The 27,570-nt window shown below is 47.0% G+C and overlaps 1 protein-coding gene across 2 annotated transcripts in view; it reads right to left on the reverse strand.

Annotated features, from left to right (window-relative positions):
* The window catches only part of TG (thyroglobulin), a 189,032-nt gene extending 162,050 nt beyond the window's left edge, over nucleotides 1-26,982 (reverse strand). Inside the window, exons 1-12 of one of the 2 annotated variants that reach the window (XM_075920103.1) lie at nucleotides 26,242-26,982; nucleotides 24,703-24,811; nucleotides 23,411-23,508; nucleotides 20,719-20,922; nucleotides 18,897-19,056; nucleotides 13,242-13,348; nucleotides 10,369-10,512; nucleotides 8,415-8,600; nucleotides 4,105-5,169; nucleotides 2,521-3,108; nucleotides 956-1,198; nucleotides 412-549 (exon numbers count right to left, since the gene is read on the reverse strand). In XM_075920103.1, coding sequence (XP_075776218.1) covers nucleotides 412-549; nucleotides 956-1,198; nucleotides 2,521-3,108; nucleotides 4,105-5,169; nucleotides 8,415-8,600; nucleotides 10,369-10,512; nucleotides 13,242-13,348; nucleotides 18,897-19,056; nucleotides 20,719-20,922; nucleotides 23,411-23,508; nucleotides 24,703-24,811; nucleotides 26,242-26,305 — 3,106 coding nt within the window. In that variant the 5' untranslated portion in view covers nucleotides 26,306-26,982. Of the gene's footprint in view, nucleotides 1-411; nucleotides 550-955; nucleotides 1,199-2,520; nucleotides 3,109-4,104; nucleotides 5,170-8,414; nucleotides 8,601-10,368; nucleotides 10,513-13,241; nucleotides 13,349-18,896; nucleotides 19,057-20,718; nucleotides 20,923-23,410; nucleotides 23,509-24,702; nucleotides 25,401-26,241 lie in introns of those variants that run through there. The other variant, XM_075920102.1, reaches the window with a different exon arrangement.
* Between the last annotated feature and the right edge of the window lie 588 nt (nucleotides 26,983-27,570).

Genomic DNA, 27,570 nt, shown 5'->3' on the forward strand with positions numbered 1-27,570 from the left:
TCGTCTTGGTTCAGTCTCTTTCAACATTCACTCAGTAATGTCAATTCTGAGGACTGTACTTTTTCTGGTAATTCTGTTTCTTTTCTATTTGATTTTATGAGACGCAATCCCATTCTAGCAACATCTCGTTTTTCTAGCACAACCAAACCCTTTCGTCGCTTTAAGTGATGATGAGAGGAAGCCGCATACTGAATTTGGTGGTCCTCGCTCTTACCATTTAGGAAGAGCTCTTGATGAAACAGACAGACAAACTCTAAAATATATAGTAGATAACATGTGGCCAATATCTTTTTGGTTAAGAAATAACTTGTGATGATATTTTTTTCTAATTTTGTTTTATTATTCTCAGTCTGACCTGCCTTTTGTCATCCCAACTCAACACGAAGCTGCATTCTACAAGTGATCCCTCACCTGTACTCTCGTAGCACTGGACTGGTTCCCAGTTCCCTAGACCATCACACTGGGGAATGTAAGGATGAAACCCCAAGAGCGTAGCTTGTCCAGGAGAACCTCTTGAGATAAAGTGACTCCTCCAGTAGAAATGCAAGGCTATAAAAAATAAACAAACCAGGATATTATGGATGTGGTCCTCAAATGGATGCTATTTAAACATGTACATAATTGACACCTACTCTCCTCCCTTTATTTAGGAGAAGAAATACTACAAATACACTAGGAAATTTAAGGAATGGGAAATGCCCAGATTCTAATGTCACCCACTGTGTTACATAAGAAAAAGGGTCAAACTCAGTGCTGATGGAGGCAACTGCAGCTTCACTAACTCCGATGGATTTACATGCATTTTCAGCAATGGTTACGTTGGTCTATACAGCTCCAGTACATAAAGACAATGGTTTGAGCTAGTTTATGCATTGCTCCCCTTTAAGTAAAGACCCCATTCTCCAAAGGTTTACATTTCTATCAATTTTACCAACTTTTTCTCCTCCCAACCTACTTGATTGCGCTGCCAGGTGGATTGCATAGTCGCTTCCTGCCAACAGCTTTTCAGAGAACGTGAGCCCTGATCGAAAGGTCTCCGCAAAATGAAGAAGATCGTTGTCTGTTAATCGAAGTCCTTTTGCCATTAAAAAGCTCTCTCCCATAGGAATGTGGGTCTCATTAGAAGCTAGGATGAGCTGTTCTGCTTCATCAATGAACTGCATTGCTTCCTTCTTTATCCTTTCACATGCACCAGGGCCTGCATGTACAACACAGGGGTTGTTTTAGTAACTCTTATCTTATTCCAGTAAAGATTAGCATATTCATCTTAGTCACTTACTTACTAGCATTTCTTCTTGTTTTTTATTATGTTTATTTTAATTTGAAAAGAAAAATCTTTTATGTACACACACACACACACACACACACACACACACACACACACACACGGAAGGAAGGAAGGAAGGAAGGAAGAAAGTGTCTGGTAAAAGTTATTTATTAATTTTCTTTTTTGTATTACAGAATGTGCTAGGCTCCACATAGACAGAAATGCTCAATCCCTGCCTTGAAGAGCTTTCAGTCAGCTAAAACAAAGGTTGGGAGAAAGGATGCAACATACAAGCAAGGTTTCCAGGGTGAAGATAGGCTTATGGCTTGTCATTTCCAAAGCTTTGGCTTTAACTCATTTATTGCGAACCGCCTGTGTACCAGTTTCCCTGCACTGTATTGCTGCGTTAATCTAATATCGCCCTTCTTCCAGTCCTGCCTCTCCCACCCCAAACCTGTAGCTGAATTTTCATGGCCTCTTTCCCCCGATAGGAAATTTTCCACCCATTATTCTCTCTCCACCCAGGTGAAGAACTAAGATGGTGATTCTAGTGCCCATATCACAGCTCATCTACCCAAGTGATGCAGTGCAGCACTTCATTGCATTGGTGGCAACATGATATACAGGTGGGATTTTCAAAAGCATTCAGTGTTCACTTCTCTCTTCTCCCACTGACTTCCATGGGAATTTCGCCAGTGAGTTGATGGGAGCAGGGTTAGGCCACTGCTGTGTGCTTTGGAAAATCCAACCCATCTATCTAGGTACTTTCATGGTCCCTGTTGCTGTAGCATCTGACTTTACCATGCTAACTAGAGCTCTAACGCAGGAAAACAGTTTGAAGTCAAGCACATGTTTATCACTGCTTAAGTCCTATTGACCTCAAAGAGACATAAGAACATGCTTATGTGCTTTCCTAAAGAGGGCTGTTTTTCTGAATTAGGGCTTATGGCAAGAAAACATTAAGAATGGTCAATAAAATTCCTCTTACTTTATTTTGCTTTCATTTTATCATTAACATACATGAACTGCACTGTCAAAACCTGCATTTATTACCTCCATAAGACTCATCTGTGCTTTCTCAACCCCTTCCCCTTATCTGTGTTTTCATTCTGTTCAAATTCCAGAAAGCTAGCCGTTATTGTGATAGAAGTGATTCTTCTTCTGAGTCTGATAACCTTCTACTTGGTAGTTCTCTAAATGATTTTTTCTTACTGGAGTAAAGAAAGAACGAGAACCTCTGACACATTACTTACAAGCTGGGATCTTGTTCACCTCAGCCTTCGTTCCTTGCAGTTCTTCTCCCTCACGATCAACACACCAACAGCTGCGCAGCTCAAAGTGGCCTAAAAGGGCACTGAAATCAGTGTAGGAACCTGGGTAGTGGGTGAGCTGACCATGCAGAAGCTGCCAGAATGTATATGGATCCAATAAAATGTTCTCTGGCACAGTGGTCACATTGCCTTCCAGCACTGAAGGGGGAAGAGCATCAAAAGAAGAATACTCGGCCAAGGTTGGAAAGACATTCTGGTGGCCAGCCGCATACAAGCCTTTAATAAAAGCTGCAAAGCCTTTGGAAGATGACTCTTTATATTCAAGTAGTATGTTCAACAGGTCAACAACAGGCAGAGTTTTGCCTTCATTATTCTGGGTGATCCATCTTTGGTACCATTCAAAGGCTTGCTCAGGGGGGCCATTGCATTGCACCTGTCTCCAGTTACCATCGGTGCTGCACTGTGGGATGTAAACACTGGATAGCGGAGGCAACACACTTGGGTCTGACAATAGTAGCTGCACTGTCTTCAGAAAAACCTGAGCAGCAGTTATTTGGCAAGCACTCGGACCTAGGGTAAGGAAAATATACATTCAGCAATCTCAGGAATGCACCATAGGAATGTGATGCAAGCTGACCTGAGCTTGGTTACTGTGCAAACACATCCAGAGAAATTGCTTATTGTTGCTATTGACTAGTATAACTGTTTCGGAACAATTGTTATTATTTATTCGATTATTAAAACTTGACGTTTTTACCCAGAACCAGCTGTTATGACATTTTACAACTCTATGCCCAGTGTCATACTTAAGTCATTAGAAAACGTAATCAACTTTATTTATGATAATGTAAAATGTTATATGAGAGATTAACAACAACAAACTAAAACAACTATGTTTCGGCCTCAATATTCTCAATTGACTGTGGGACCACATTGGGGGCTTTGGTCTTTGTCCCCCTGTAGTGTCTGGTACACACAATAAGTTAGTGTGGCTCCTATAGCTACGGGTTGTCCTGTAGCTCAAATAATGGAAACTCATGGATTTAGCTCAGAAGAGCTTGGGGTCTGCCCAAGGAGGATGAATGACTACTGCATGGATTATTTTGTTTCCCCTCACCCCCCAAAAAAACAGCTTTCCACCCTACCAAAAGACAAACCATTCTAGAGTCAGACAGAAGAGCGTGATGCATCAACAGCATGGTCTCATTGGGTATACCACTAGCTATACCATTTGCACTGATATAAGGGTATCAGAGGGGACACAACACAGGGATGTGCTCATTAACAAGGATAGAGCTCACATCCTTCTGCTCTGAATATGCAGGCCCTATGCCCACTTGAGCTAAGAGAGACTCTTCCTTATCTCTAGGAGTATTCCAGGGTATATTCTCTGTGATCCTCAATCATTAGAGAGCTACATGATCACACACTGGTCCAGGTCTGATTTCCTTTCCAGCATGGGCCAGTGGTGCAGTCCACACATTTCCAGTATCAAACAAGGGAAGCAGCAGCATGATCAGCAACACAAAAAATAAACATTTGTACAGCAGCCTTATCCAGACTTACACTGCATGGGCTCTCCAGCTTTTCTTGAACTTCCTGGAATCACCCTGCCCTCTAAATCAACACAGATGCAATTAGTTCCATGACACTGGACTGGCAGGAAGTTTCCTTCCTCAGTACAAGACGGAATAAACAGGTCGGACCCTGCAGGTTGTCTTTGTTTCAATCTTTGGAGACTTTCCCTTTGCTTCTCACACGCAGTGGGACACCTTGGACGTTTGCCTAACACTCTTGAGCCTCGGACCTCCTTACCTCGCGAGTCCACACACCAGCACGTGCCTGCATAGCACTGAATTTCCTCATACCTCCCCTCCTTGGTGCATGTCGGAACAAACAAATCCATGGGCTGCTCAGTGCAGTCTTGGGACTTGAAAGCTATTTTTACCACCTCACCTAAATCTTCAGCGATGTTTTCAGGGACAGAAATAACATGTTGTAGAAAGGCAAAAAACTCTGGAAGTTCCAGAACAGAAGCAAGAAATTCCACCCCCTTCTGGTTGTCCTGTAAACTAACTGTGCGGCCAAAGCTGTCCACAAGAGGTTGACTCAAATTGAATCTCTCCTTTGATGCTTCCAGTGACATCCCCTTTGCTAGTTCTGCAAAACCTCCTCCGATGTCCATTCCCGTCCCGCCTCCCTGCTGGAAAAACTGGCCAATGCTGAATTTCCCTCTAGTGCCGAGCGCTCCTGTAAAGTTAAACTGGATCAGGTTCTTCAAGAACTTTCCTCCAAACAGATTTTCTTGGAAACGCTTTGGGTTGATGGTGAACTGAAGGGCAACTCGAGCTAATTGTCTTGATGGAAACATCCCTCTGATAGCATCACTGAGGATGGTTTCTAGTGCGAACAGCTGGCTGTCATCCTGCTTTTCTGTGATGGGAGATAGCAACCCAGAGTCTGCAAACAACTCCTTGAAAGAAGGAGGGCAAGAGCTCATAAACCTGGCTGTTTTCTCTGACTTTACATCTGAGGGGTCGAACAAACTATGCTGACTGAAGTGTCCAACGGGTCCATAAAAAAGCCTTGTTAGAGCCTGCTGTCTCACTGAGGCACATGCTCGTTCTTCACCTGAACACAGGAAAACAAAGAGATAAATATTTTGGAATTTGTGATATAGTGTGAACGGTCACATGGCGGGGGGGGGGGGGGAATAACCCCCCAGCAGATGACTCCTTAACCCATGTTCTGAGAGGCTGCTAGGAATGGAAGGGATCTGGGTGGAGGTCTATATATGCCAGACCCAGCCCATCCTGGGGTAGAAGATGAAATACTGGTGAAGACCAGGACTTCAACAGGGCTCAAAAAAGAACTAGATAAATTTATGGAGGTTCAGTCCATCAATGCTTATTAGCCAGGATGGGTAGGAATGGCATCCCTAGCCTCTGTTTGTCAGGGGCTAGAAATCGATGAGAGGAGAGGGACCACTTGATTACTTTTTTCTGTTCACTCCCTCTGGGGCATCTGGCATAGGCCACTGTGGGCAGACAGGATACTGGGCTAGATGGACCTTTGGTCTGACCCAGTATGGCCATTCTTATGTACTGACATACCCCTTTTAAAGTACTTCTACATACTCTCCAGTGCCATTTCTCTCCCCTACCCCGACTCCTTCCCCTGGCAGTGAAGTCATTAGTCATTTGGAGCTGAAAAACCAAGTCACATTAAATGATTATTTCCAGAAACCCCTGGGGCTGGTGAAAATCCCTGGTCTCACAGAATCCCAGAACCCACAGGCATCATTAATGTTCATGGTAGCCTGTTGATGAGGCCGCACAAAGATTAACTATTCTTTCATCTCTAGTTTCTAGGGCAGGTTTGGGCACATGGGTAGGATGGGATAAGTTAGCTTGTACTAACCGTACCCATGTCATACCTGTCCTGTGGATAAACATTTCAGTCCCTTAGGGTACATCTAAACTACATCTCTCTTTTGAAAGAAGGATGTAAATTAGACATATCGAAATTGCAAATGAAGCCGGGATTTGAATTTCCCGTGCTTCATTTGCGTAATTGCGTCACGACGTTCTTTTGAAAAACGCTATTTCGAAAGTGAAACTGCTGTCTCGACGCGGTTCTTTCGAAAAGAAAAGCCTTTTTGGAAAGATCCTGCACAGGCTTTTCTTTTCAAAAGAACCGCAACTAGACAGCAGTTTCACTTTCGAAATAGCGTTTTTCGAAAGAACATCGTGACGCAATTACGCAAATGAAGCACGGGAAATTCAAATCCCGGTTTCATTTGCAATTTCGATAGGTCTAATTTACATCCCTCTTTTGAAAGAGGGATGTAGTCTAGACATAGCCTTAGGCTATCAGTCCAGCAACTTGCCTGAGATTCTCTGGTCAAGGTCCCTGTGCCAGACTCTTGTTTTGAATTTTTGACCCTTACTCCCATTCATCTTTTTCCATTTGTTGTCCCCCAAGTCATGTGTCCTCAGCTGAGCTGAAGGCATGGGCCGTTAGCTCTGCTGCGATCTGCCCACCACCTCCTAGGATTCCACCAACTGATGGAGGCTCTGTGCTTAGTGTCCCCTTCTGATTCCCTTGAATTCATCCACTAGCCTGCACTCTTCTTCCTGCTTTTGGATTCTCTCCCATAATTAGTTGACCCTTGTCCTTTTGTAGCTCTCCCCTTCCTTATTGTTAGTGGAGGGTCAGCTATGTGTCTTTCTGTCGCGTGACATCCCTGGAGGGATCAAATAGGTCCCACCTTTGACCCACACAAATTCATTCTCCAGAAAGGTCAATAAGAAACAAATGCATGCTTCTTAATTGTTCTCCCCTGCCCCCACTGACGCAAATCACACCAGCATGTAACGAGAAGACAGTTTGCTTTACAAAGCACTACTGCAATAGCAGAAAGTGGTAGTTTTTAAAAAATAATGTGAGGATTGTATTGCACATAGCTTCTAGAACAGAGACTCCCTAAGAATACAACACTGTGAAAATTCCTTTTCAGTGATTAGTTAGTAGAACTTCCAATTTCTCTGCTTAGATTTCCTGAGTCTGCCAATAAAAGCCACGGAGCTGAGTTTCAAGCAGTTTCAAGTTATATCACAAGAGCCCATCAGAAGATCTCAAAGGAGCAGAGAGAAAACAACCAGCCCTGACAGACAAAGAGGCCGCTCAGAGGCTCTCTTGCAATCCCCTTGCTCATGAGCCTTGAAGGCGTGCAAACGTTTTCATTTTACAGTAATCCCATCTTTGCCTAAAGCCTATGGTGATTCTGGATCATGTGTGAACCCCCAGAACAGATTGTTTCGTTAGCTCCATGGCATGACTACGTCTAGTAGACAGACAAATTAACTTTGCCGAAGGCTCCCTGCATTAAGCTTTGGAGCCCCAACCCTCCAGCATAAACCTGAATTTTTGGCATTTCTCTCCAGACTAACGGGTTTTAAACAAATCCTTCACTGCCCCCATCTGACCCCTTTGACACGTTCTGCTGTCATCTTCCATTGTGGGCTCTGTCTTGATGTATTCTTTCCTTAATGAAATCTCCTTCGTTTAATTACATGGCAGCTCAAACACCTCCCCGCTCCTCTTTGCTTTTATGGGATTTGGTAGCCATGATGGCCAAGTAACACAGGGACAGAGATGGGGAAAAAATAGTGAGAGAGAGAGACCTCAGAACCAGTGCTCCCCCTCCAGGCATCAAAATAGAAAAAGAGGGTTAAGCCACAAGTGCAGAATCAACTAACGCTTGCAATTGTGTCACAAATTGGGCATTTTTTCTTCAAGTGCCAGCTCTTGGAATCTCAATTTCTATTTTAAAACAAATATAACTTTCTAGCTGTCATAATTAGGGAGAAATGCTTGAAAATGTGACCTTGGAAGGCACCAAAATCAGAAGGGCAAATAAAAGGAACCCACCATGTCTTGCTTTTAAAATCTAATGGTTTTTCAGCACCAGATTCACGATTTCTGAATGCCTGGGGTTGCCAAAGCTGCCAAGAGATCTGGCACCACACCTTTTACTTTGGGAACACTCCCACTGGATACAGGCTATAAAAGAGGGGGGTTGAAGTGAGGTCTGATTAGAGGATCATCACCAAGCTGGCTGGACTGGACTTGATGTCTGTCTGGAGCTGCTCCTGTTTTCTCACAGGGCAGGATATTGTGTAGCTGTGGGGCCAGAGGTGAGAAAGGGGGTAGAGACACAATAGAAGAAGGCAGGAGATTTTGACCATAGCTGGTATTTTGCCCCCAAAACATGGATCTACCAGAAGGATTGGGAAGGACAGAAAATGTGTGTTTGTGCATCTGATGTGAAAATGAGCACCAGGAATTGATTACTCTACTGCTTCAATACGTACCACAAAATGGGAGCTGCCCGTGCCTCCTTGTTCCTTGGAGCTCCTGCCCCTTAAGGTCCACGCACCAGCATGACCCTCCCTGCTCGCACTGCACTGGTGCATAGTTCCCGTTATCTTCACAAGATGGGCTATAAGCCTGTCTGAACCGCATGGCTGCAGACCTCTCAACCTCGCATTTAGAGGGGCCTGGAAGAGAAATGTTGCTGGGTAGGAGGAAACCTGTTCAGTATTGGAGCAAATCTTCAGTCAGGCCTGGTTCAGTCTGCTCTGAATAACTACAAGGAGTCCTGTGGCACCTTATAGACTAACAGATGTATTGGAGCATAAGCTTTAATGAGCAAAGACCCACTACGTCTGATGCATGTAGTGTAAATATCCAGAGGCAGGTATAAATATGCAGGCCAGAATCAGGCTAAAGATAACGAGGTTAATTCAATTAGGGAGGATGAGGCCCACTTCTACCAGCTGATCTGGAGATGTGAATACCGAGAGAGTAGCTTATGCTCCAATACATCTGTTAGTCTATAAGGTGCTACAGGACTCCTTGTCACTTTTGTAAATCCAGACTAACACGGCTACCCCTCTGATATCTGAATAACTAACTGATGATTTTTCAGGGACAGTCCCAAAAGCTCAGGGTTTTTTTAGGGTGAGAATTCACTCCTCAATATAAACCATAGAGATTAAAACATCAACATGCTTTTCAGCCATGCAGAGCTGTTGCGCAATTTCAAAGCAGTCATTTCTCATTCAACGGACCAGGATTCAGGCCTACCTAAGCGCTTGCTCTTTTTAAGTGGATTTAGTGGCAATGAATGGTGCCAAGTGGACAGACAATGGAAAAGTCTCTCTTTGTCCATGCAATGGGTATAGCACAGGCAAAGGCAATGTGAGTCATGCTCTCACAGTCTCACCTTAGCACTGGTACTATCTTAGCACATGTGATGAAGCCTCCCTCGAGTGCCACGGTGTCCAACCAGTTCTGAAGCAGCAGCCACTATAGCGGTTACTACTATAGTGAACAAACCACATTATTCTGAAAATGTAAATAATTTGGTGAGCCAACTAGCCACACTCAATGGGCCAAACAGCCACCCGTGGCTAATGGCTACCATGTTGGACACCAACTCTAGTGGCTGTTACAGTGGAAGAGGCACTGAGAGTCTGAGCTTGGTTCATGGAAGACAACTGTATTGTCTGAATATATGCAGTCAGGGTCTATTTCTCAGTGCTATCCATGGGAGAGGCAGGGGGAAATTCCTTCCTGACCCCAAGAGTGATCAGCTACCCCTGAAAACATGAAAGACCAATGATTTCCATGTAGCTGAAGGAACACCTGACTGTCCCTACTTCAGTATTCAGGCTTTCCTTACTCCCCCACTACGCCTGGTGTGCAGAGCCCCAGTGAAAGGGGGCCAGCTCTTTATTGCAAGTTGTAGCAGCTTGTGGCTTTTAGCTCTGGAGGCTCCTGCTTCAGTCCCCAGTGTGCCAGCCAAGAGCATGGCAAGGGTATTTGCATACCAGAATTCTTGCATCACCCATAGGACTCCAGTCCAGTGCTCCAGGTTGAACCTCCTTGGGTCTGGCACCCACGGAACCTGACTGAGCCCAGATGAAGGACTTTTCCGGACCAGGGGAGGCCATTTCAGGACCCCTCCCCAGATACCCCTCTCCCAGCTTCCAAGCTCTCCTTGCAAGCCAGCTGCACACCGTGCGCCCTCTCTCATACCTCAGCTAAGCCACACGCCAGCTCCCTGCTCCCCCACTTTGCAGCCCAGCTGAGCCACAGCCCGGCTCCCGCTCACAGCCCTGCTGAGCTGTGCACCAGTTCCTGGTCTCTCACCCCCTATAGTGAGCCGAGACTCTCTGGCCCTGGAACATCCATGGTCATGCCGGACCACGGATGTTGCCAGACCAGAGAACCCCAGATTTTAGAGGTGCAACCTGTACTTACATCTGAACCTGCCAGAGGTTGCTAGCTGCACCCCCAGAAACCGTCTCTGCAGAATCCGATAGAGGCTGGTCTCAGTAAACGTGTGGGCAGGTTGCAACGTGGTGAAAACTGTATCATAAACTTCCTCAAGCAGCAATTCCAAGCCTGTGAGAGAAGAGAGCTTTTCAGCCCACAGTGGCATTTGAGAGAGAGAGAGGCTTCATCTGCCATCCATACACATCTGAGAGGTGACAGAAATGGGCGCTTCCTGCCAGCCAAACCCCAACTCCTCCATGACTTGAACTGTGAGGTTAGATGATGGGCATTTGCTCACACAAGTAGTTCCATGGACCTAAAGAACCAGTTTTCAAAAGATGGGTCATGACCCAGTACTGGGTTGCGGAATGTCAGGCATTGGGTCTCGTTGCTGCAGGGGGATCGATTGGTGAGGGTGCTATAGCAAGTTTCCTGCCTGTCCTGGCACTGCAGACTGCGCTGTGCCCCAAAAGCAGCCAGCAGCAGGCCCAGCCCCTAGGTTCGGGGAGTGGGGGGGAGCACAAAGGGCTCTGCATACTGCCTCCGCCCTGAGCATTAGCTTTGCACTCCCATTGGCTAGAACCTGCTGCGGGGGCACAGCATGGTCTGCGGTGCCAGGAAGCTGCCTTAGCACCCTCGCTGCACCGCTGACTGGGAGCCACTCAAGATAAGCCCCGCCTGCCCCAGCCCTGATCCTCCCCAAAGCTGGAGTCCCCTCATCCTCAGCTCCACCCCAGAGTCCATACGTTAGTCAAATTATGGGGGGTTGCAGGCATCAACTATTTTCTTCAACTGAATTGTGAGGGGAAAAACAAGTTTGAAAACCACTGTCCAAAAGGAGACTGTGTGTGTGAGTAAGTGCCTATCTAAATGCGTAAGGGCTGCATGATCTCTGCCCTAAGACTGTCAGGGGCTGGGTTGAGCTGGTTTATGATGACTAAGCAAGCTCTGACAGTACACAGGTGAGTGGACAGTCTAAGAATCCTAAAAATGTAGGGCTGGGAGGAACCTCCAGAGGTCATGTAGTCCATATCCCACCCTGAGGCAGGATCAAGTAAATCTAGACCATCCTTGACAGGTGATGGGGATTCCACAACCTCCTTTAGAAGCCTACTCCAGTGTTTAATGACACAGTATGAACTTTTCCCCTAATGTCTAATAATTTTACCTCAGTATCCCATGTTGAAGATCCTGGGGGGCTGGCGAAGGCTGGGCTGGGGGAGGCAAGCCCCCAGCCCCATCCCTTCTGCTAAGGCCCCACCCCTTCCCTGCCTCTGACGGGGAGGTAGGACAGCGCGCCCCCCTCCCAACCATGGGGAGAGGAGGAGAGGGGGTGGACATGCACTTGCCCCAGCCTCCCTAGCCCTGTGGAGGGAGGAGGGCAGAGGGCGCATAGCATGGTCCCAGCCTCCCCAACCCCAGAGGAGGGCACACCAGCTTCGGGGACAGTGGAGGGTGGGGGAGGAGGGCACACCACATGGCCCAGCCCAGCCTCTCAAGCCCCGGAGCACAGTGGGAAGGAGGAGGGTGCACCATGTAGCCCAGCTCAGCCTGTCCAGCCCTGGAGCTCCAGGGAAGGGAGGAGGGCATGCCATGTGGTACGGCCCAGCCTCTCCAGCCCCAGAGCACCGGGAGGGCGAGTGCTGGGGGCAGCAACACTCTGACCCCCTACAGAAGATGTTCTGGGGAGCGGAGTGTGGGTGGGGCAATGCCTGGCGGTTTGCCTCGCATACCAGATGCCCATGCTGAAGATCAAGCTGATTATGCCTTGCCATACTTCACTGGAAAGAGAGAACAGTTGATCACTGGGGTTTGGGGCAGAAAGCCCAGGGCCCCAAGCCCTGCCACTCAGGGCAGAAGCCAAAACCTGAGCGACTTAGCTTTCGAGGGCCCCCTTGTGCTGTGGGGAGCTAGGCAACTTCCCTGCTTGCTACCTCTTAATGTTGACCCTGGGTTTGATATGCAGAAAATAAGTTGTTGTGGGATAGGTGGCCCATGGCGTTTTACAGCATGTTGGGTGGGGTGGGGATCTCAGAGAGGAAAAGGTTGAGAACTCCTGCTGTACAGCGAAGGGAGTTGTTCCATTTTGTGCTGCTCTGCTGAGATTGCTAACGAGACTGCCTCTTGCATTGGTGGCTTTCTGATATGCAACCATCCCAGTAGGAACTGGATTACTGACAGAAGGGACTTGACAATTGGAAAATAACTTTTGATCACAACTCTAAACAAACAAAAGGAAGGTCTTCTTCACTCAGCGCACAGTCAACCTGTGGAACTCCTTGCCAGAGGATGTGGTGAAGGCTAGGACTTTAACAGGGTTCAAAAAGAGCTAGATAGATTAATGGAGCTTAGGTCCATCAATGGCTATTATCCAGGATGGGAAGGAATGGTGTCCCTAGCCTCTCTTTGTCTGAAAATGGGTGACAGGAGAGGGATCACATGAGATTACCTGTTGTGTTCCCTCCCTCTGGGGTATCTGGCATTGGCCACTGTCGGCAGACAGGATACTGGGCTAGAGGGACCACTGGTCTGACCCAGTACGGCCATTCTTATGTTCTCAACTGGGGTGGGGAATTCAACTGAGGGAGATGCAAACTGGGCTAGCCAATGCAAACAATGATGACAAAGAGGGTCGGACCTCAATGAGATAATTAGTTACCCCCACCCTTAAGAGACCTTGGCACAGATCCATATCTGGTACAATCAGCTGCTGTGCCGGCTCACAGATGACTCAAGCCCAGCCCTTTGCTTTCTCACTGAAATGAAGCTGTGGTCCTGGCATTGGTTCATTATCTGGCTTTCTCTGGGGAATTCTGAGTCAAACTGCTAAGACAGAACAGATTTTGGAAAGCACTTACCCGTCTCTGCTAATTCCCGCCCCAGACTGTCAGCGCAATAGCAGTACCCAGACACCTCCGGGAACATGCTTCTGAAGGAGCTAAATGTCTGGAAAGCATCTGGGAACCTAAAAGGAAAAGCACTGGATTATGAACGGAGAGTTTGTAGTGAGTCTTTGACAGTAACAAAGAAATCTTCTTCCCCAAACTCCCACTGCAGGGATCATAGCTCAAAGGCATTATGGCACTTCTCAGAGTAGTTATGTCAACCTTATTCCGCCGTGATTGAAATGTCAGCATTTTCTTTTATTAACAAAGCCTGAGGCTATAGGGCAATGTGTCCTGGCTCCTCACGGATCAGGATCAGTCCAAGATTTGCCTTGATCACTATGTGCTACAAGAGTTTATACTAGTGTTTCTTCCAAAAAGGAGCCTAAGTATCATTGTCCTGGATAACAGAACCCAACAATTAAGCAATCAAAGGGTAACAAGATGATTTCTCAGACAGATTTCAGATCATTTTTAGTCTTCTTATTAGTACCTAATGTACAACAAGGATGAAGGTGGCAGAAGTGTTGACAGATAATTTTGGATCCTGGTCCAACCTTGGAAAGTGCAGAAAAAATGGTAAAATATGTGTCAGTGTGACTAATGTAATTACAAATGCACACTCATGAGCAGTTTTGCACAAAGCCACACAAAATGGCAGAAAGCCTAGACACAGAGGTTGTTCTCTCCCCTCCATCTGCTTTCTTCACTGAATTAAGCGTGGAACAGCAGATAAAAACTAGCACTAAACTGTCACATTATGAAAACATGGGTCAATGGATTAAAAGAAAACTTTATTTTTTTAAACATATTACAAGTGAGACAGTCTTATTTCTGGAGATCAAAGGAGCCTGGGATTCTTTTAACATATTCTAGCAGTGACAATAGCCAGATTCCAGCAAAGGAATGTTTTCAGAAGGAAACTTAAAGTCAGAGTTGAACAAAACATAATTGGTGTGATTTTAATTGAGAGAGATGTCAGGGTTTCTTCAAGCAAATAGAAATAAAACATTCTAGATTTAGGCATTACAGCAGAAGAAACAGTTTCCCCAAGTTTTCATACAATAAAATTACCATCATACATATATATGCTTCTATGCCTAAATGTGATTTAAGCACAAAGATCCCAGCTGTGTGCAGTTGGGTGGTAAAATCCAGCAAAGCACTGAGAAATTCACAACCAAATAAGTAAAGAGAATCAAATACTCTAGTCAGGCTTTTCAACAACGAAGGAGACTTTTAAAAGCAGAAATAACGTATTACATGGCTTGACATGGCTTGATGACTAGCTGGCAGTCTGCAGCACACAGAATGCCCCAGGGATCCGCCCTGGAGCTAGTTTTGTTCAACATCTTTGTTAATGACCTGGACTGATAGGACAGGCTGTACCATTAACAATTTTGTGAATGACACTAAGATTGGGGGAAAGATAAATAGACTGGAGGATAGGGGTAGGGTTCAGAGTGACCTAGACAAATTGGAGGATTGGAGGAAAAAGAAATCTAATGAGGTTCAAGAAGGACAAGTGAATCCTGCACTTAGGAAAGAAGCATTCTATGCAAGAAACAAGACTACCAGCTGGGGACAGACTGGCTAAGTGGCAGTTTTCCAGAAAAGGACCTAGGGGTTACAGCAGAGGAGAGACTGGATATGAGTCAACAATGTGCCCTTCTTGTCAAGAAGGCTAATGGCATATTGAGCTGTATTAGTAGAAGCACTGCTAACAGATCGAAGGAAATGATTATACCCCCTTATTCAGCATTGATGAGGCCACATCTGGAGTACTGCATCCAATTTTGGGCCCTCCGCTACAAAGAGGATGTAGACAAATTGGAGAGAGTCAAGTGGAGGCAACAAAAATGATTTGGGGAAAGGTTGAGGGAATTGGGCTTATTTAGTCTGCAGAAGAGAAGAATGAGGGAGGATTTGATAGTAGCCTTCAATTATTGGAAGGAGGGTTCTAAAAGAGGATGGAGTAGACTATTCTCAGTGGTAACAGATGACAGACCAAGAAGGAATGATCTCAAGCTCAAGTTGGGACATCCAGTTGGATATAAGGAAAAACTATTTCACTAGGAGGGTGAAGTACTGGACTGGGTGGTCTAGGGAGGTGGCTGATAGCCTTAAAAACCCCTAAGGTAGGTTAAGTTTTACAAACCCTCTTGTTGGGATGATTTAATTGGGTTGGTCCTGCTTTGAGCAGGGGGTGGGTCTATAGGATTTCCCAAGGTCTCTTCCAAGCCTAATCTTCTACTATTCAATACCCTTGGATACCATGGTGATTTGTGCTGTATAAAAACCTGAAACTGGGTTGACAGATATTGGACTGAATCTCGTGATATAGATTAGGGTTATTGCACAAAGGCAGTTTGAAGCTCCTATTTGTACTTCCCTGGTCCTACTGCACCTTTATAAAGAGCTGCCCACCCATGCAATAGCTTGGTATAGCAAACTCGGGGCTGCTCTCACACACACCAGGCTGCAACATTCCCAAGAGGTAAAAAAAATATAGCCAAGTATCACTCTGGGTATGTCTAGACTACAGGGTTTTGTCGACAAAAGTGGGCTTTTGTCGACAAAACTATACCTGCGTCTACGCTACCACCACATTCTGTCGACAGTATGTCAACAAAACACGGCAGTTTTGTCGACGGCGGTAAACCTCATTCTACAAGGAATAATGCCGTTTTTCGATAGTACTCTGTTGAAAAAAGGCGCTATTGCATGCAAACTGCTTTTTTGAAAAAGAGCATCTAAACTCTTTCGAAAAAGTGGCTTGCTTTGTTGACAGTACTGGTTATAGTCTAGATGCTCTTTTTCAACAGAAGCTTTGTTGACAGTTTCTGTCGACAAAGCCTCTGTTGAAAAAGGCGTGCAGTCTAGACCTACCCTCTGGCATAGGGCTGTCCTGGCTGTGCTTCCAGAAGTGAGATCAGAGGAAGGATGTCAGAGCCCTTATGTCAACTTCACACCACAGATACTGAGACTCTGGAATAATCCTCCCTGGACTGGTTAAATCATCTTTGAGGAGACTGTACAGTGGTGCTGCTGCCACTCTCCAAATTGTATTCTGTACATTAACAACCAGATAACACAGAGAAGCAGAACCTCTATGGAGCTAGTTACAGTGACAATTGACAGGAAGCTGAGAGATCTGCCCAGAATCTTTATTGTAGAGCAGGGATGGGCAATAATTTTTGATGGGAGGGACACTCCAAGATTTTGGTAAGTGGTCAAGGGTCACTCTTTTCTATGGAGGGGATAGAGAGTCTGGGATGGAGGCTAGGTGCAGAAAGGAGCTCAGGTTAGGGTACCAGTGTGCAGGAGAGATTATGGGGTGTGAGAGGAAGTTTGGGTGAAGGAGGGGGTTGTGACCTTGGGCAGGGTACTGGGGTGCAGGGTCTAGGAGGGAATATGGGTGCAGAAGAGGATTCTGGCCTCGAGGAGGAGTATAGCAGGGGGTGCAGGGTCTGGGAGGAGTTGTGACCTGGGGACAGGGGGTAGAGAGGTATTGAGTGGTGACCTGGAGCAGGAAGGGGCAGGGAGTTGGGGTGTGGGACGGGCATGGGGTGCCAGTGGGAGGCACTTACCTATGCAATTACCAGCCAGCAGCCCAATGGGACACTGAGCCCCAGAGCTCACAGCAGCTACTCCATGTGTATGTCTGCGCCGCACACATGAGGGGGAAATCAACAAACACTGCCCCTTCCCCCAGGAAAATCTCTCAGCTCCCATTGGCTGGTTCTGGAAAATGGGAGCTAAGAGTTTGTGATGGGGGCAAGGGCAGCCAGTGGAAACCAGCCAATGGGAGCTGAATGATTGTGCTGGGAGGTGGGACAGTGTGCAAAAGTTCCCCCACCCCCTGCACAGAGAGGCAGGTGGAGCAGGGCGCTCTGTGTCTGAGGGTTTTGGCAGGGTGGCCGCAGGCCAGACTAAAAGGCTTGGTGGGCCATGTCTTGCTAAGGAGTTGCTCCTCTTAATGAGGTAAACACAATAAAACACCAATAAAACTGACTGTTCTAGCTATTACACAGCAGAGCCCCCTTCGTCACATCGAATTGGGACTGGGGCCAGATCAGATCATCCAAAATATAGATAATCAGGAGAATGGGGACGTGTGAGGCTGCTGCGCCATCTAGTGGCTACAGGAGGAATAGGCTGCTCCTGGCCCTGTATGTACTGGTTGTTGGGTTAACATGGAAAGCCGCTGGGCGGGCCGAAGAGAAATGCTTGTTGGGCTGAATCCAGACATCTTATTTTTCACTTGCCAAAATAGCCTCCTCTGATATAGTGACAAAGTTAGCACCAGGCACTTGGCCTGCCTCATAGTGCTTTTATTTCTGTTTAAATTAAAGACCACAATTCAAAATAAGATTCACATTTAAATTAGATTCTCACCACTGGATCCAGCTTCAGCCAGAAGTGATGCTTTTAGGATTACTTTACTGCCCTCTGGTGGAAAGAGACAAGCAAGTCATAACTAAGGCTAGGATTGAGCCATGGATATTATTAGCAAAAGTCAGGGACAGGTCACGGGCAATAAAGAACAATGTATGGAAGCCCGTGACCTGTCCATGACCTTTACTAAAGATACCCATGGTAAAACGGGAAGGGACTGAGCAGCTGAGGAGCAGCTGGGAGCTCTGGGGGCTCCGAGCTCCAGGGTCTCCCTACCCCTGTGGTGGAGGGGAGCTGGATGACTCTTCCTGCCATCGCTGCAGTGGGGCGCTACCAGGGTCCCCTGCCCTCCCACAGAGGTGGCTGGGTGCTGCAAGGGTCCCTCTGCTCCTTGGTAGTCCCCCTTGCCTATAGCAGTGAGGAGGTGCCCCACGAAAGCTGGTGGGGAGCTACAGGGGTCCCCCTGCCTCCCCATGACTAGCTAGGAGCTGCAGGGTATCCCTACATCTGTGGTGCCCGAGAGCATGGGGATCCACTGCCTCAGGCAAGTGGGGTACTTCACAACTCCCTGCTACTGTTTGAGGTGGCAGGAATTTGTAGCTCTCAGCCGCTCGGGCTGAAGTCCTCCAGCTCAACATTATTTTGCAATAAAGGCTGGCAGTGTAGACGCGCTCTTTGTCTTTTCAAAATAACATCAGTTATTCCGAAATAACGCTGCTGTATAGATGAACCCCCATGGCTGCACTGTCCTATCACATAGCCTCACCACCGTGGGTGCAAGAATCTCCACTTTACCACCCCCAGAGCTGAAACAGCCTCCTCGTATGTCTCTGCTGCACAGACTCTGCATCCTCTTTTACCCAACCCTTTTAATTTCTCTCTCCACTGCTCTTAGCTAGCTCGTTCACCGTGTTGTTTCATTCTGTATGGCATGGGTTGCCTTCTATAACAGACCCTGTACAAAAGACAATCATACTGAAATAGTAGAGAATGCAGAAGGACACTGGTTCCATTGCTTAAGGGGCTGATGAGTGAGCTCTGGTTTTTAAAACACAAACTACTACTGAGCAAACTAACATGTCTATTTGCTAAGCTCTTCACCTGACAACCGCCAGACGGACACAAACACCCACATGAGGTTAGTGTAGGCTACAATTTGAATGTGCAAGAGATAAAGACTTACAGAGGTCTGCAGAATTGTCACTCAGTTGCAGAAAGGTTTGCTCCTACCTGTTGTAACTGTGAACAAGATCAAAGACCATCATGTCTGTCATGTTGACAAATTTGCACTGGACAGGCAAAAATTCTCCATCCGCAGAGCACTGCGGTGGGCTCCTTTCCCCAACCCCATGCAGAATGCGACGGTCTCGGATCTCACAGCTCCCTGGGCCTGATGGAAGACAAGTATGCAGTCTCATGAATTCACCTTCCCAGGAGTGCTTGAAAGCAAAAACACACAGATCATAGATTCCAAGGCTGGAACCGTGATCAGGCCGAGTAATCTCGTCTACAACATAGGCCATAGAACATCCCCCAAATAATTCTGAAAGCAGATCTTTTAGAAAAAAGACTTAAAATTAATTTTAAAATAGTGATGGAAACGTACCACGACCCTGGTAAATTGCTCCAATGGTTGATTACTCTCACTGTTAAGAATTTAAGCTTTATTTCCAGTCTGAATGTGCCTAGATTCAATTTCCAGACAGCAGATCATGTTCTACCTTTCTCTACTAGACTGAAGAGCCCATTATTAAACATTTGTTCCCCGTGTAGGTACTTAGAGACTTACAGTAACCGAGTCACCCTTTCATCTCTATGCTAAGCAAAATAGATTAGGCTCATTGTGTCTGCTATTCAGTCCTTTCTAATCTTAATTGTGGATACTTGGACTGGACACTGTATTCCAGCAGTGGCTGCACCAGTGCCAAACAGACAGATAAAATAACCCTTTCTCTGACTCAAGGATCACATTAGCACTTTTAACCAAAGCGTAACACTGGGAACTCATGTCCCGTCCCACCCAAACTCTTCCAGAGTCACTGCTCCCCAGGATAGAGTCCCCCCTTCCCCGTTTGAGCCAAAAGGGGTGCTGGGCCACTGGGCCAAGTGTGGGGGATGAGACTCTGCACTCCTGGAAGGGGTGGACCTTAGACGGAAAGGGCAGGGCTGGAGCTAGTCTCCCCCCCATACACCAGCCCCTCCAGCAATGATTTACATAACACAGAGCTCTGGCCACCACCACTGGTGCAGAAGCAACAGCAGATGGGAGCCCTGGGCCCTTTTGAATCACTGGGCCCTAGGGCTGATATAGAGGCAGCAGCGCAGGCGGGGGAGAAGGGGGCTGCCTCTAACCATGCACATTAACTGATGAGTCCAGACTCATCAGTTGACAGTGAACACAGGTACATGTTCACATCCCTAATGTGTGCCACGTTAATTTTATTTGTTCTGTTTTTTAATTATGTTATGCTGTACATCAACTGTCATACAGGAATATAAGTATATTACATAAAAACTAGTACTTATCAACCAAACTTGTAATCTCATCAAAAAGGATACCAAGTTACTTTGACAGGATCTATTTTCCATAAATCCTGCTGATTGTCATTAATCATATTAACCTCTGTTAATTCTTTTTTAATCAAGTCATATCAGCTGCTTCATTATCTTGCCTGGGACAGATGTCAAGCCTATAATTACAAGGGTCATTCCATTTACCCTGTTGAAATATTGGCACAGCATTAACCTTGTTTCAGTATTCTTAAACTTCCCAGGTGTATTCATAATCAAGGTCAATGGTCCTCAGACAGCTCTTTTAAAACTCTTGGATGCAGGTTATCTGGTCCTGCTGATTTAAAACTGTTTAATTTTAGTAGTTGCTGCTTAACCTCCCACCAATATTTAACAGAATGGAAAGAATGCCACTATCACCCCATGATTTTGGAAAGACAACCCTGACATTTCCTGGCAGCCAAGCTTATCACTCTCAAGGTTTTTATTTCCCTTCCTCCAAGCATGAAACCAAATCCACATTTTGCTGAACTGTACTTACATCGTGTTGGCTTCCCTATCTGCCTCGTGCCGTAAATCTCCATCCCTTCAGAGTCCACACACCAGCATTGCCCTGGTACCACATCACACTGCACCGGGTCAAACTCCCCCGAATTCAAGCACTGTGGGACGTAGGAGATGCTGCTGCTGTTGACATAGTGACTTACCAAGATCTGTTGTTTTTGGAGCTGACAGAAGGATAAACCTATAATACCAAAGAGGCCTCATTAGTGAAAGGTGAGGGCTGGGCACAAAACCATTTATTTTTCTACAGGACATTTGAGTTTACTCTGGGCCACATCCAGACCATGAATTTATTCTGTTCAGTCATGTTTCAGAAACACTGTGCTAGCCCAAAGGAATGCTTTAATCCAACTGTAGTGATCAGTGCTGAAATTGTTGCCTTGTCTTGTTACTTTGTTGTAACTGATTAGAGCAGCAGGGGTGGGCAAGAGGCAGCTAGCTGGCCACCTCCAACCCACCAGGCCACCAGACCCAGCCCGGAGCCACCTTGCCGGCACCCTTACTACACAGCAGCTACAGCCACTTTAAACAGCAGGGTGCTAATTGCCATGCAGTCTGGGCAGGGAGGAGAAAGCTTCCCACAGTGTCCCTGCCCCTAGCAAAATCTCTCCGTTCCCATTGGCAGAGGCAGCAAATGACATTTCCGCCCTCCCTCCCTGTGCTGGAGCGGAGTCACATGGAGCAGATGCCCAGCACACAGTCAAGGAGTCTGCAGAGCTTCTGGCTGGGGGCCACCTAGGTAAGTGCCTCCCAGTCAGAGCCTGCTTCTGGCACCCCATCCCCTCTCCCCCACAACTACCTGCCGCAGGCCATCACCCATACCCTCTGAATCCCCTCTCCCCACCTCTTCCAGGTCACAACTCCCTCCCAGACCCTGCACCCCCATCCTCTCCTACACCCCTTCTCCAGGCCAGAATCCGTACCTGCACTCATATCCCTTCCTAATCCTGCACGTCACCACCAAAACCCTCTGAACCCCTTCCCCCAGGTCACAACTGCCTCACAGACACTGAACTCCCTCCCACACCCCTTCTACAGGCCAGAATCCTCTCCTGCACCCATAACCCCTTCTGGACCCTTTACCCCAAGCCCCTGCACCAGATCATAACCCCATCCTTAACCCAAACTCCCTCCTGCACACCAGTCCTCTATCCCAAGCTCCCTTCTGCATCCCACTCACTGTCCCAGACCCCGCATGTGCTCCACAGAAGTGCGGCCATTGACCGTTTACCAAAATCTTAGAGTGCCCCTCCCCCCATTAAAAATAATTGCCCACCCCTGGATTAGAGGAAGGTGGGCTAGTAGAAATTATGACCTCTCAGTGTGTTGGAATTGTTGTTTACAGTGTGAAAAGGAATCCCTGTGATTCTGTAAGCAATTACAAGTATTACAATATGCTGCAAGCTATCAAGTATCCAGAGCAAAGCCTCAGAGGCGCGGCACCCCGCTGCTGCTGCGGCTTTGCTCCCCGTGTCCCTGGTCTGCTGGGGGGGGGGGGGCGCAGCTAGTGTGCCCCCCCCCCCCCAGCAGACCAAGCTTTTGTTGTGGACCCTGGGGCAGAGCAGCTGGGGCGCTGCCAGTTGGTCCCGCAGCGCCGCTCTGGGCACTACTGGACCAACCCGGCAGCACCCCAGCTGCTCTGCCCCAGGCGTCCTGATTCAGCCGCTGCTGGTCAGTTTCAGCAGCGGCTGAATCAGGACGCCTGGGGCAGAGCAGCTGGGGTGCTGCTGGGTTGGTCCAGTAGCGCCGAGGAGAGGTGCTACTGAAGCAACCCAGCAGCACCCCAGCTGCTCTGCCCCAGGCGTCCCCAAGTCAGCCGCTGCTGAAACTGACCAGCGCTGACTACAGGAAGCCCGAGGCAGAGTTGCTCTGCCCCAGGCTTCCTGGAATCAACCACTGATCAGTTTCAGCAGCAGCTGACTTGGGGACGCTTGGGGTTCTTAAGTTGAATCTGTATGTAAGTCAGAACTGGCGGTCAGTTTCAGCAGCGGCTGAATCTGGACGCCAGTTCCGACTTACATACAGATTCAACTTAAGAACAAACCTACAGTCCCTATCTTGTACGTAACCTGGGGACTGCCTGTACAGGCGACCCCTGCACTGACAACCTAATTGGTTCCTGGAGAACCGTCGTAAGTTGAGCTCTTATTTCCCATAGGCGCAATGTTATAAATGGGGGTCCCATTCCTGGCCTGCTTTGCCTCCTGGGAATTGCAGTCTCCAGCATGCCGGGCCCAGAGCTAGTCACGGGCTATGCTGACTGGTAGGTGGCTCTATGTCTCCCGGAGCCAGCGGCATGGCACAAACTGCGCCCAGAGCCAGCCAGGGCTGCGGGCAACTGGCTGACCCTGTGGCTCATTGTGCAGGTGGGCTTGAGAGGCCATGCTGAGCCGGAGCAGGGCGGTCGTAAATGCGTTGGGTCGTAGGTCGGGCAGTCGTAAGTCAGGGGTTGCCTGTACTGGGATAACTTACACGAGAAGGGACTGCTAAGGTGAGTAAGATTTGCATGACCAGGACCTGAATAACGCAAAGCACTTTCACAGAGAAAAATTATTGCTCTGTCAATGGCCAAAATCCACTTGATTTCAGCGGGGATGTAAATGGTGCTTTTTTTTTTTTTTTTTTTTTTTTACCATCACCCCTGAAAAAAGTGATGACTTCTGACTTACAGGCTATGGGAACTCCAGTCTGTTTAGTGCCCGAAACCTCAATACCCTTGGCATCTACACACCAGCAGGAGCGGCCATTTGTATCACACTGCACAGTCCTGGGGGAGGAAGACACACAACATCACTTTCTATTGGCAACAGAACTGTCTATCAATATGAAACAAATTGTCAACAATGGGATGGTCACAGGACAAACAGCAATGTGAGAACACAGCAATGACGTCATTCTAGCATTGGCTTCTAGGCTATCCTGCTTTAATTTGGGGGGAGTCTCTTTCTCATAGGGTCCCTACAGTCTTCATTCAGCACATGGCAGGAGGATCCCTAGCTGTTTATCAGATCTACAATATGTTCATTTAGAGAGAGGCCCAAAGTGCCCCAAATAGTGGGAAAGCTCCAATTCATTTTTTCCCATTAATTCTTCCTTTTTAATTACAGGCTTTTCCATCATTCTAGTATCTAAGCACCACACACACATTCATGACTTTATCCTAGCAACATCTGTGAGGTTAGAGTGTGTTGTTATCCTGGCGGGGGGGGGGGGGGGGGGAGGGGGAGGGCGGAAGGGGATGGGGAACAGAAAGACAGAGATTAAGGCCCAGATCTTCAAAAGGTATTTAGGCACCTAACTCATTGATTTCAAAGAGAGTTAAGTGCCTAAAAACCTGAGGATCCAGACCTATGTGATTTGCCCACAGTTAGACCAAAAGTTGATAGTCTTATGCCTTAACCACAAGGGTATCCTTCCTTTCCAGATGTAGTTTTGCTCAGGGTAAGTCAGTCTCTTCTCTAATGCAAATCTAGGTCAGTCTGGTAATTTGAGAGTTTCAAGCCATTTGCTGGCTTCCTGCCCACCCGCCTTGGCTCCAAGGAGGATGAAAACTGTGCCAGCCTATCCCTGGTACAGATTACTCCGACTCCCTGCTCTGGCTCAGCTATGTGGGTTAGCGCATTGAGGGATAGTGCTTTGACTCCAATCCCTCCCCGCAGCACTTGAGAGGGAAAGCAGCAATCCCAGAGAAGATACTCTCCCCTCTGGATTGGAACCCACCAGGGGTGTGGTGCACAGGACAATCAGACCCACGACCTTTAAACAGTCCTGCTGTTTTTTAGAAATAGCAGGGACTCCCCAGATTATTCCAGACTAGGAGACAGAACACATCCAACAGCAGCTGATGCTGGAGCACAGCTCTCCTTATCTACTGCATCGGGATCCAATCCTGCTCAGCCAGAGTGCTCCCTTTGCTTTCCATGGCACAGGATCGGTTCCACGGCTGGCTGCTCTATCTTACCGGAACTGGCCATCTTCCAAGCACTGGGGGACATAGACTTCTCCTTCCGAAAAGGCCTTTTCCCTCTGGAGCTCACATGGACGGAGAGGCTGGGACTCAGCCTGGTACTCTGCACGTAATAAACATATAAGATTACTCCAGCTTCCTCTTAGATCCTGAGCCTGGCTCAGCATTGTACCGCACATCATAGTTTGCACTGTCGTTTTGAGTCTGGTTTTAAACACCATACTGGGGCTTCCCCTACTTTGGTAAGATTATTCCACCATCTAATGGACACCACTGTGAGGAGATGGTACTAGATATTGGGTATTCCCAACTCCTAATGATCAAAAATCATGAGCTAGTCCTCCCCTCCTCCTCCTTTTCAAAAAAACAAATCATGAAATTATCTTAAAACAATTCATTTTAAGAAATAAGCCATTGGGAATTGTGTTTGCATGATGGCTGCCCTCTTGGCCAACACACCGAGAATGGAACCCTGGGCCACCAGAGCTAAACATCATGAGCAGCTACAGTTTGACCAAAAGAACCAAGCCTCTAGGACAGGGGTTCTCAAACTTCATCGCACCACAACCTCCTTCTGACAACAAGCTTACTACATGATCCCAGGAGGGTAGGGCTGAGACTATGCCCCGCCACCTTGGGTGGAGGGGAGGGGGAGCGAAAGAGCCACAGCCAAAGCTATGGTTGGGGGTGAAGCTTAGGCTCCCACTTCTGGGTCCCAGCAAGTCTGATGCAGGCCCTAGTGGTCTCATTAAAATAGGGTCGCAACCAATATGCCCTCTCATTTTTTCTATACATGTGCAGTATAAATTTTGTTATGTGCACCAAGGCATGTGTGGATGAGTACCACTAGTAGAAACACATGCTACCAGCTGTGGGCACTCTGCTAATCAGCTGGGCAACTTGTGACTTTCTTCTGGGTGGCCATCCAAGTTCTCAGCTTACAAGGAACACTGGTCTTGACCCACTTTGGGGTCTAGATGCAGAGTTTGAGAACTGCTGCTCTGGGACTGAGCACAGTATTAACTCTGGAGATCAGAGTGGGACGGGCAATATACCCACACCAGGGGACTATTTCTTTGCTTTCTGGAGTCATGTTTTTTAATTTCTTTCTATAAGAGTTAGAAACTTTTCAAAAAATAAATCATGCAAGTTGAGATTCTGGTGTATTCACATTCAAGCGCCAGATATCACAAGCCGGGTCATAACGGTTAATCAATACAAATAACTACGGTGCCTAAATTTGGAAGCATCCTCCAAGATCTTCTGTTATTTCCCTCCTGCCTCATTTCTTTTCACACAAGCATCTGTGTTGGCCAATCAGTCCTTCCAGCAGGACTGAGTCAGTGGCACATATTTTTGGTATGTAAGATCAGGCCCATTTCATGGTGTAGTGCCCAGTGAAATGAGGCCCTGATCAAATTCTGAGCTTGTTGATGCCATAACACAAGTAATAATCATGAAGAATCAGTGGAAGGGTCTCAGGCAGTGGCAAGCGTACAAATAAGAGACAAGAACGAACATAAATCAACTTACCAAATATATTGGCTGACGCTACGCTAATAAAGCCAAAAAGGGAGCTGAGAAGTACGGGGCCCATCTTTCGATGCAAGAGCGATGATCCCTTTCTAGGATCAAGACCCTGCACACTGCACCAGCCCCTGCCAGCCTTTTATAGCAGCCGTTGTTTGAACAGATTCACTTATGAGTTGGTAGACTGGGCACTGAATTGGGTGACTGACGCAGGTTGAGTTTCTAAAAAAATCAGGAGGGTCTCATTCACCTGGAACGGCCCCAGTCGATGTTTTCATCTCCGCTCCAGAGAGCACTTGTACACCCAGTCACCTGAAAGAAGAATGAGCAAGACAAACATCCTACATACAATGGAGGAGACTGGAGGACTTAATTTAACCAGTGCGCAAATTAATTAAAGCAGAAAGGATCTAGAATTTACTAGAAGGGAGATCAGACTGTCATCTGCTACATATTGTCTGCATCTGAATTAAATCATGTAGGCTAGGACCAACTCAAATATATGGATGGTATTAAGCATGTTGCTGGCTGGCAACATGTGATAAATGTTGCAGTGCAGCAAGGGATAATATTTTCAAGTAAGAATGACAATCGTTTGGTGCCAGGCCTTCTTTTTGGAGGCTACGTCTACACTGTGGATTTTTTGCAGAAGAGGAAATGTAAATAGAGCGCTCATTCACCTATCTCGTGTTCTCATTTGCATATCTTCTTCCGATCCATTTTCGCGGAAGAGGTTTTTGCGATAAAAAGCCCTGTGCAGACATGGCCATTTGTCAGAAAAAAAACCTTTTGCACAAGAGCTTGTAAACCTCATTTTTGAGGAATAAAGGATCTTGAACAAAAGGTTTTTTTTCTGACAAATGGCCCCATCTACAGAGGGCTTTTTATAGCAAAAACCTCTTCCGCAAAAAGGATCAGAAGATATGCAAATGAGTGCTCAATTTGCATTTCCTCTTTCTCAAAAGACCCGCAGTGTAGATATAGCTGGACTATATTTGCATGTGTCTTCTCAAAATGGTTCAGTGTCAGTACATTCACTGACTGATCTGCCTCTGAAACACGCAACACACATTACCAACACGCTCTGTTGTGTGATTACATTTATATAACTAAAGCTAAGCCGCTCTTTGTCTGCCTTACCTAGTTAGAACATGAGCTCTCTGCAGCAGGGACTGTTCTTATGTATGACTAACAGCACTTAGCTTTGTGGGGTCCACTGGGAGTCAGCCCCCCCGGCATTGTTGCAATACAAACAACACAGAATCAGGTTACCCGGCTTCTACCCTTCCACAGCCACATGCTTGCTGTGTGACCTTGGGAAAGTCACTTACC

Source organism: Pelodiscus sinensis, chromosome 2 (assembly GCF_049634645.1).
Source record: "Pelodiscus sinensis isolate JC-2024 chromosome 2, ASM4963464v1, whole genome shotgun sequence".
Taxonomy (NCBI): Eukaryota; Metazoa; Chordata; order Testudines; family Trionychidae; genus Pelodiscus; species Pelodiscus sinensis.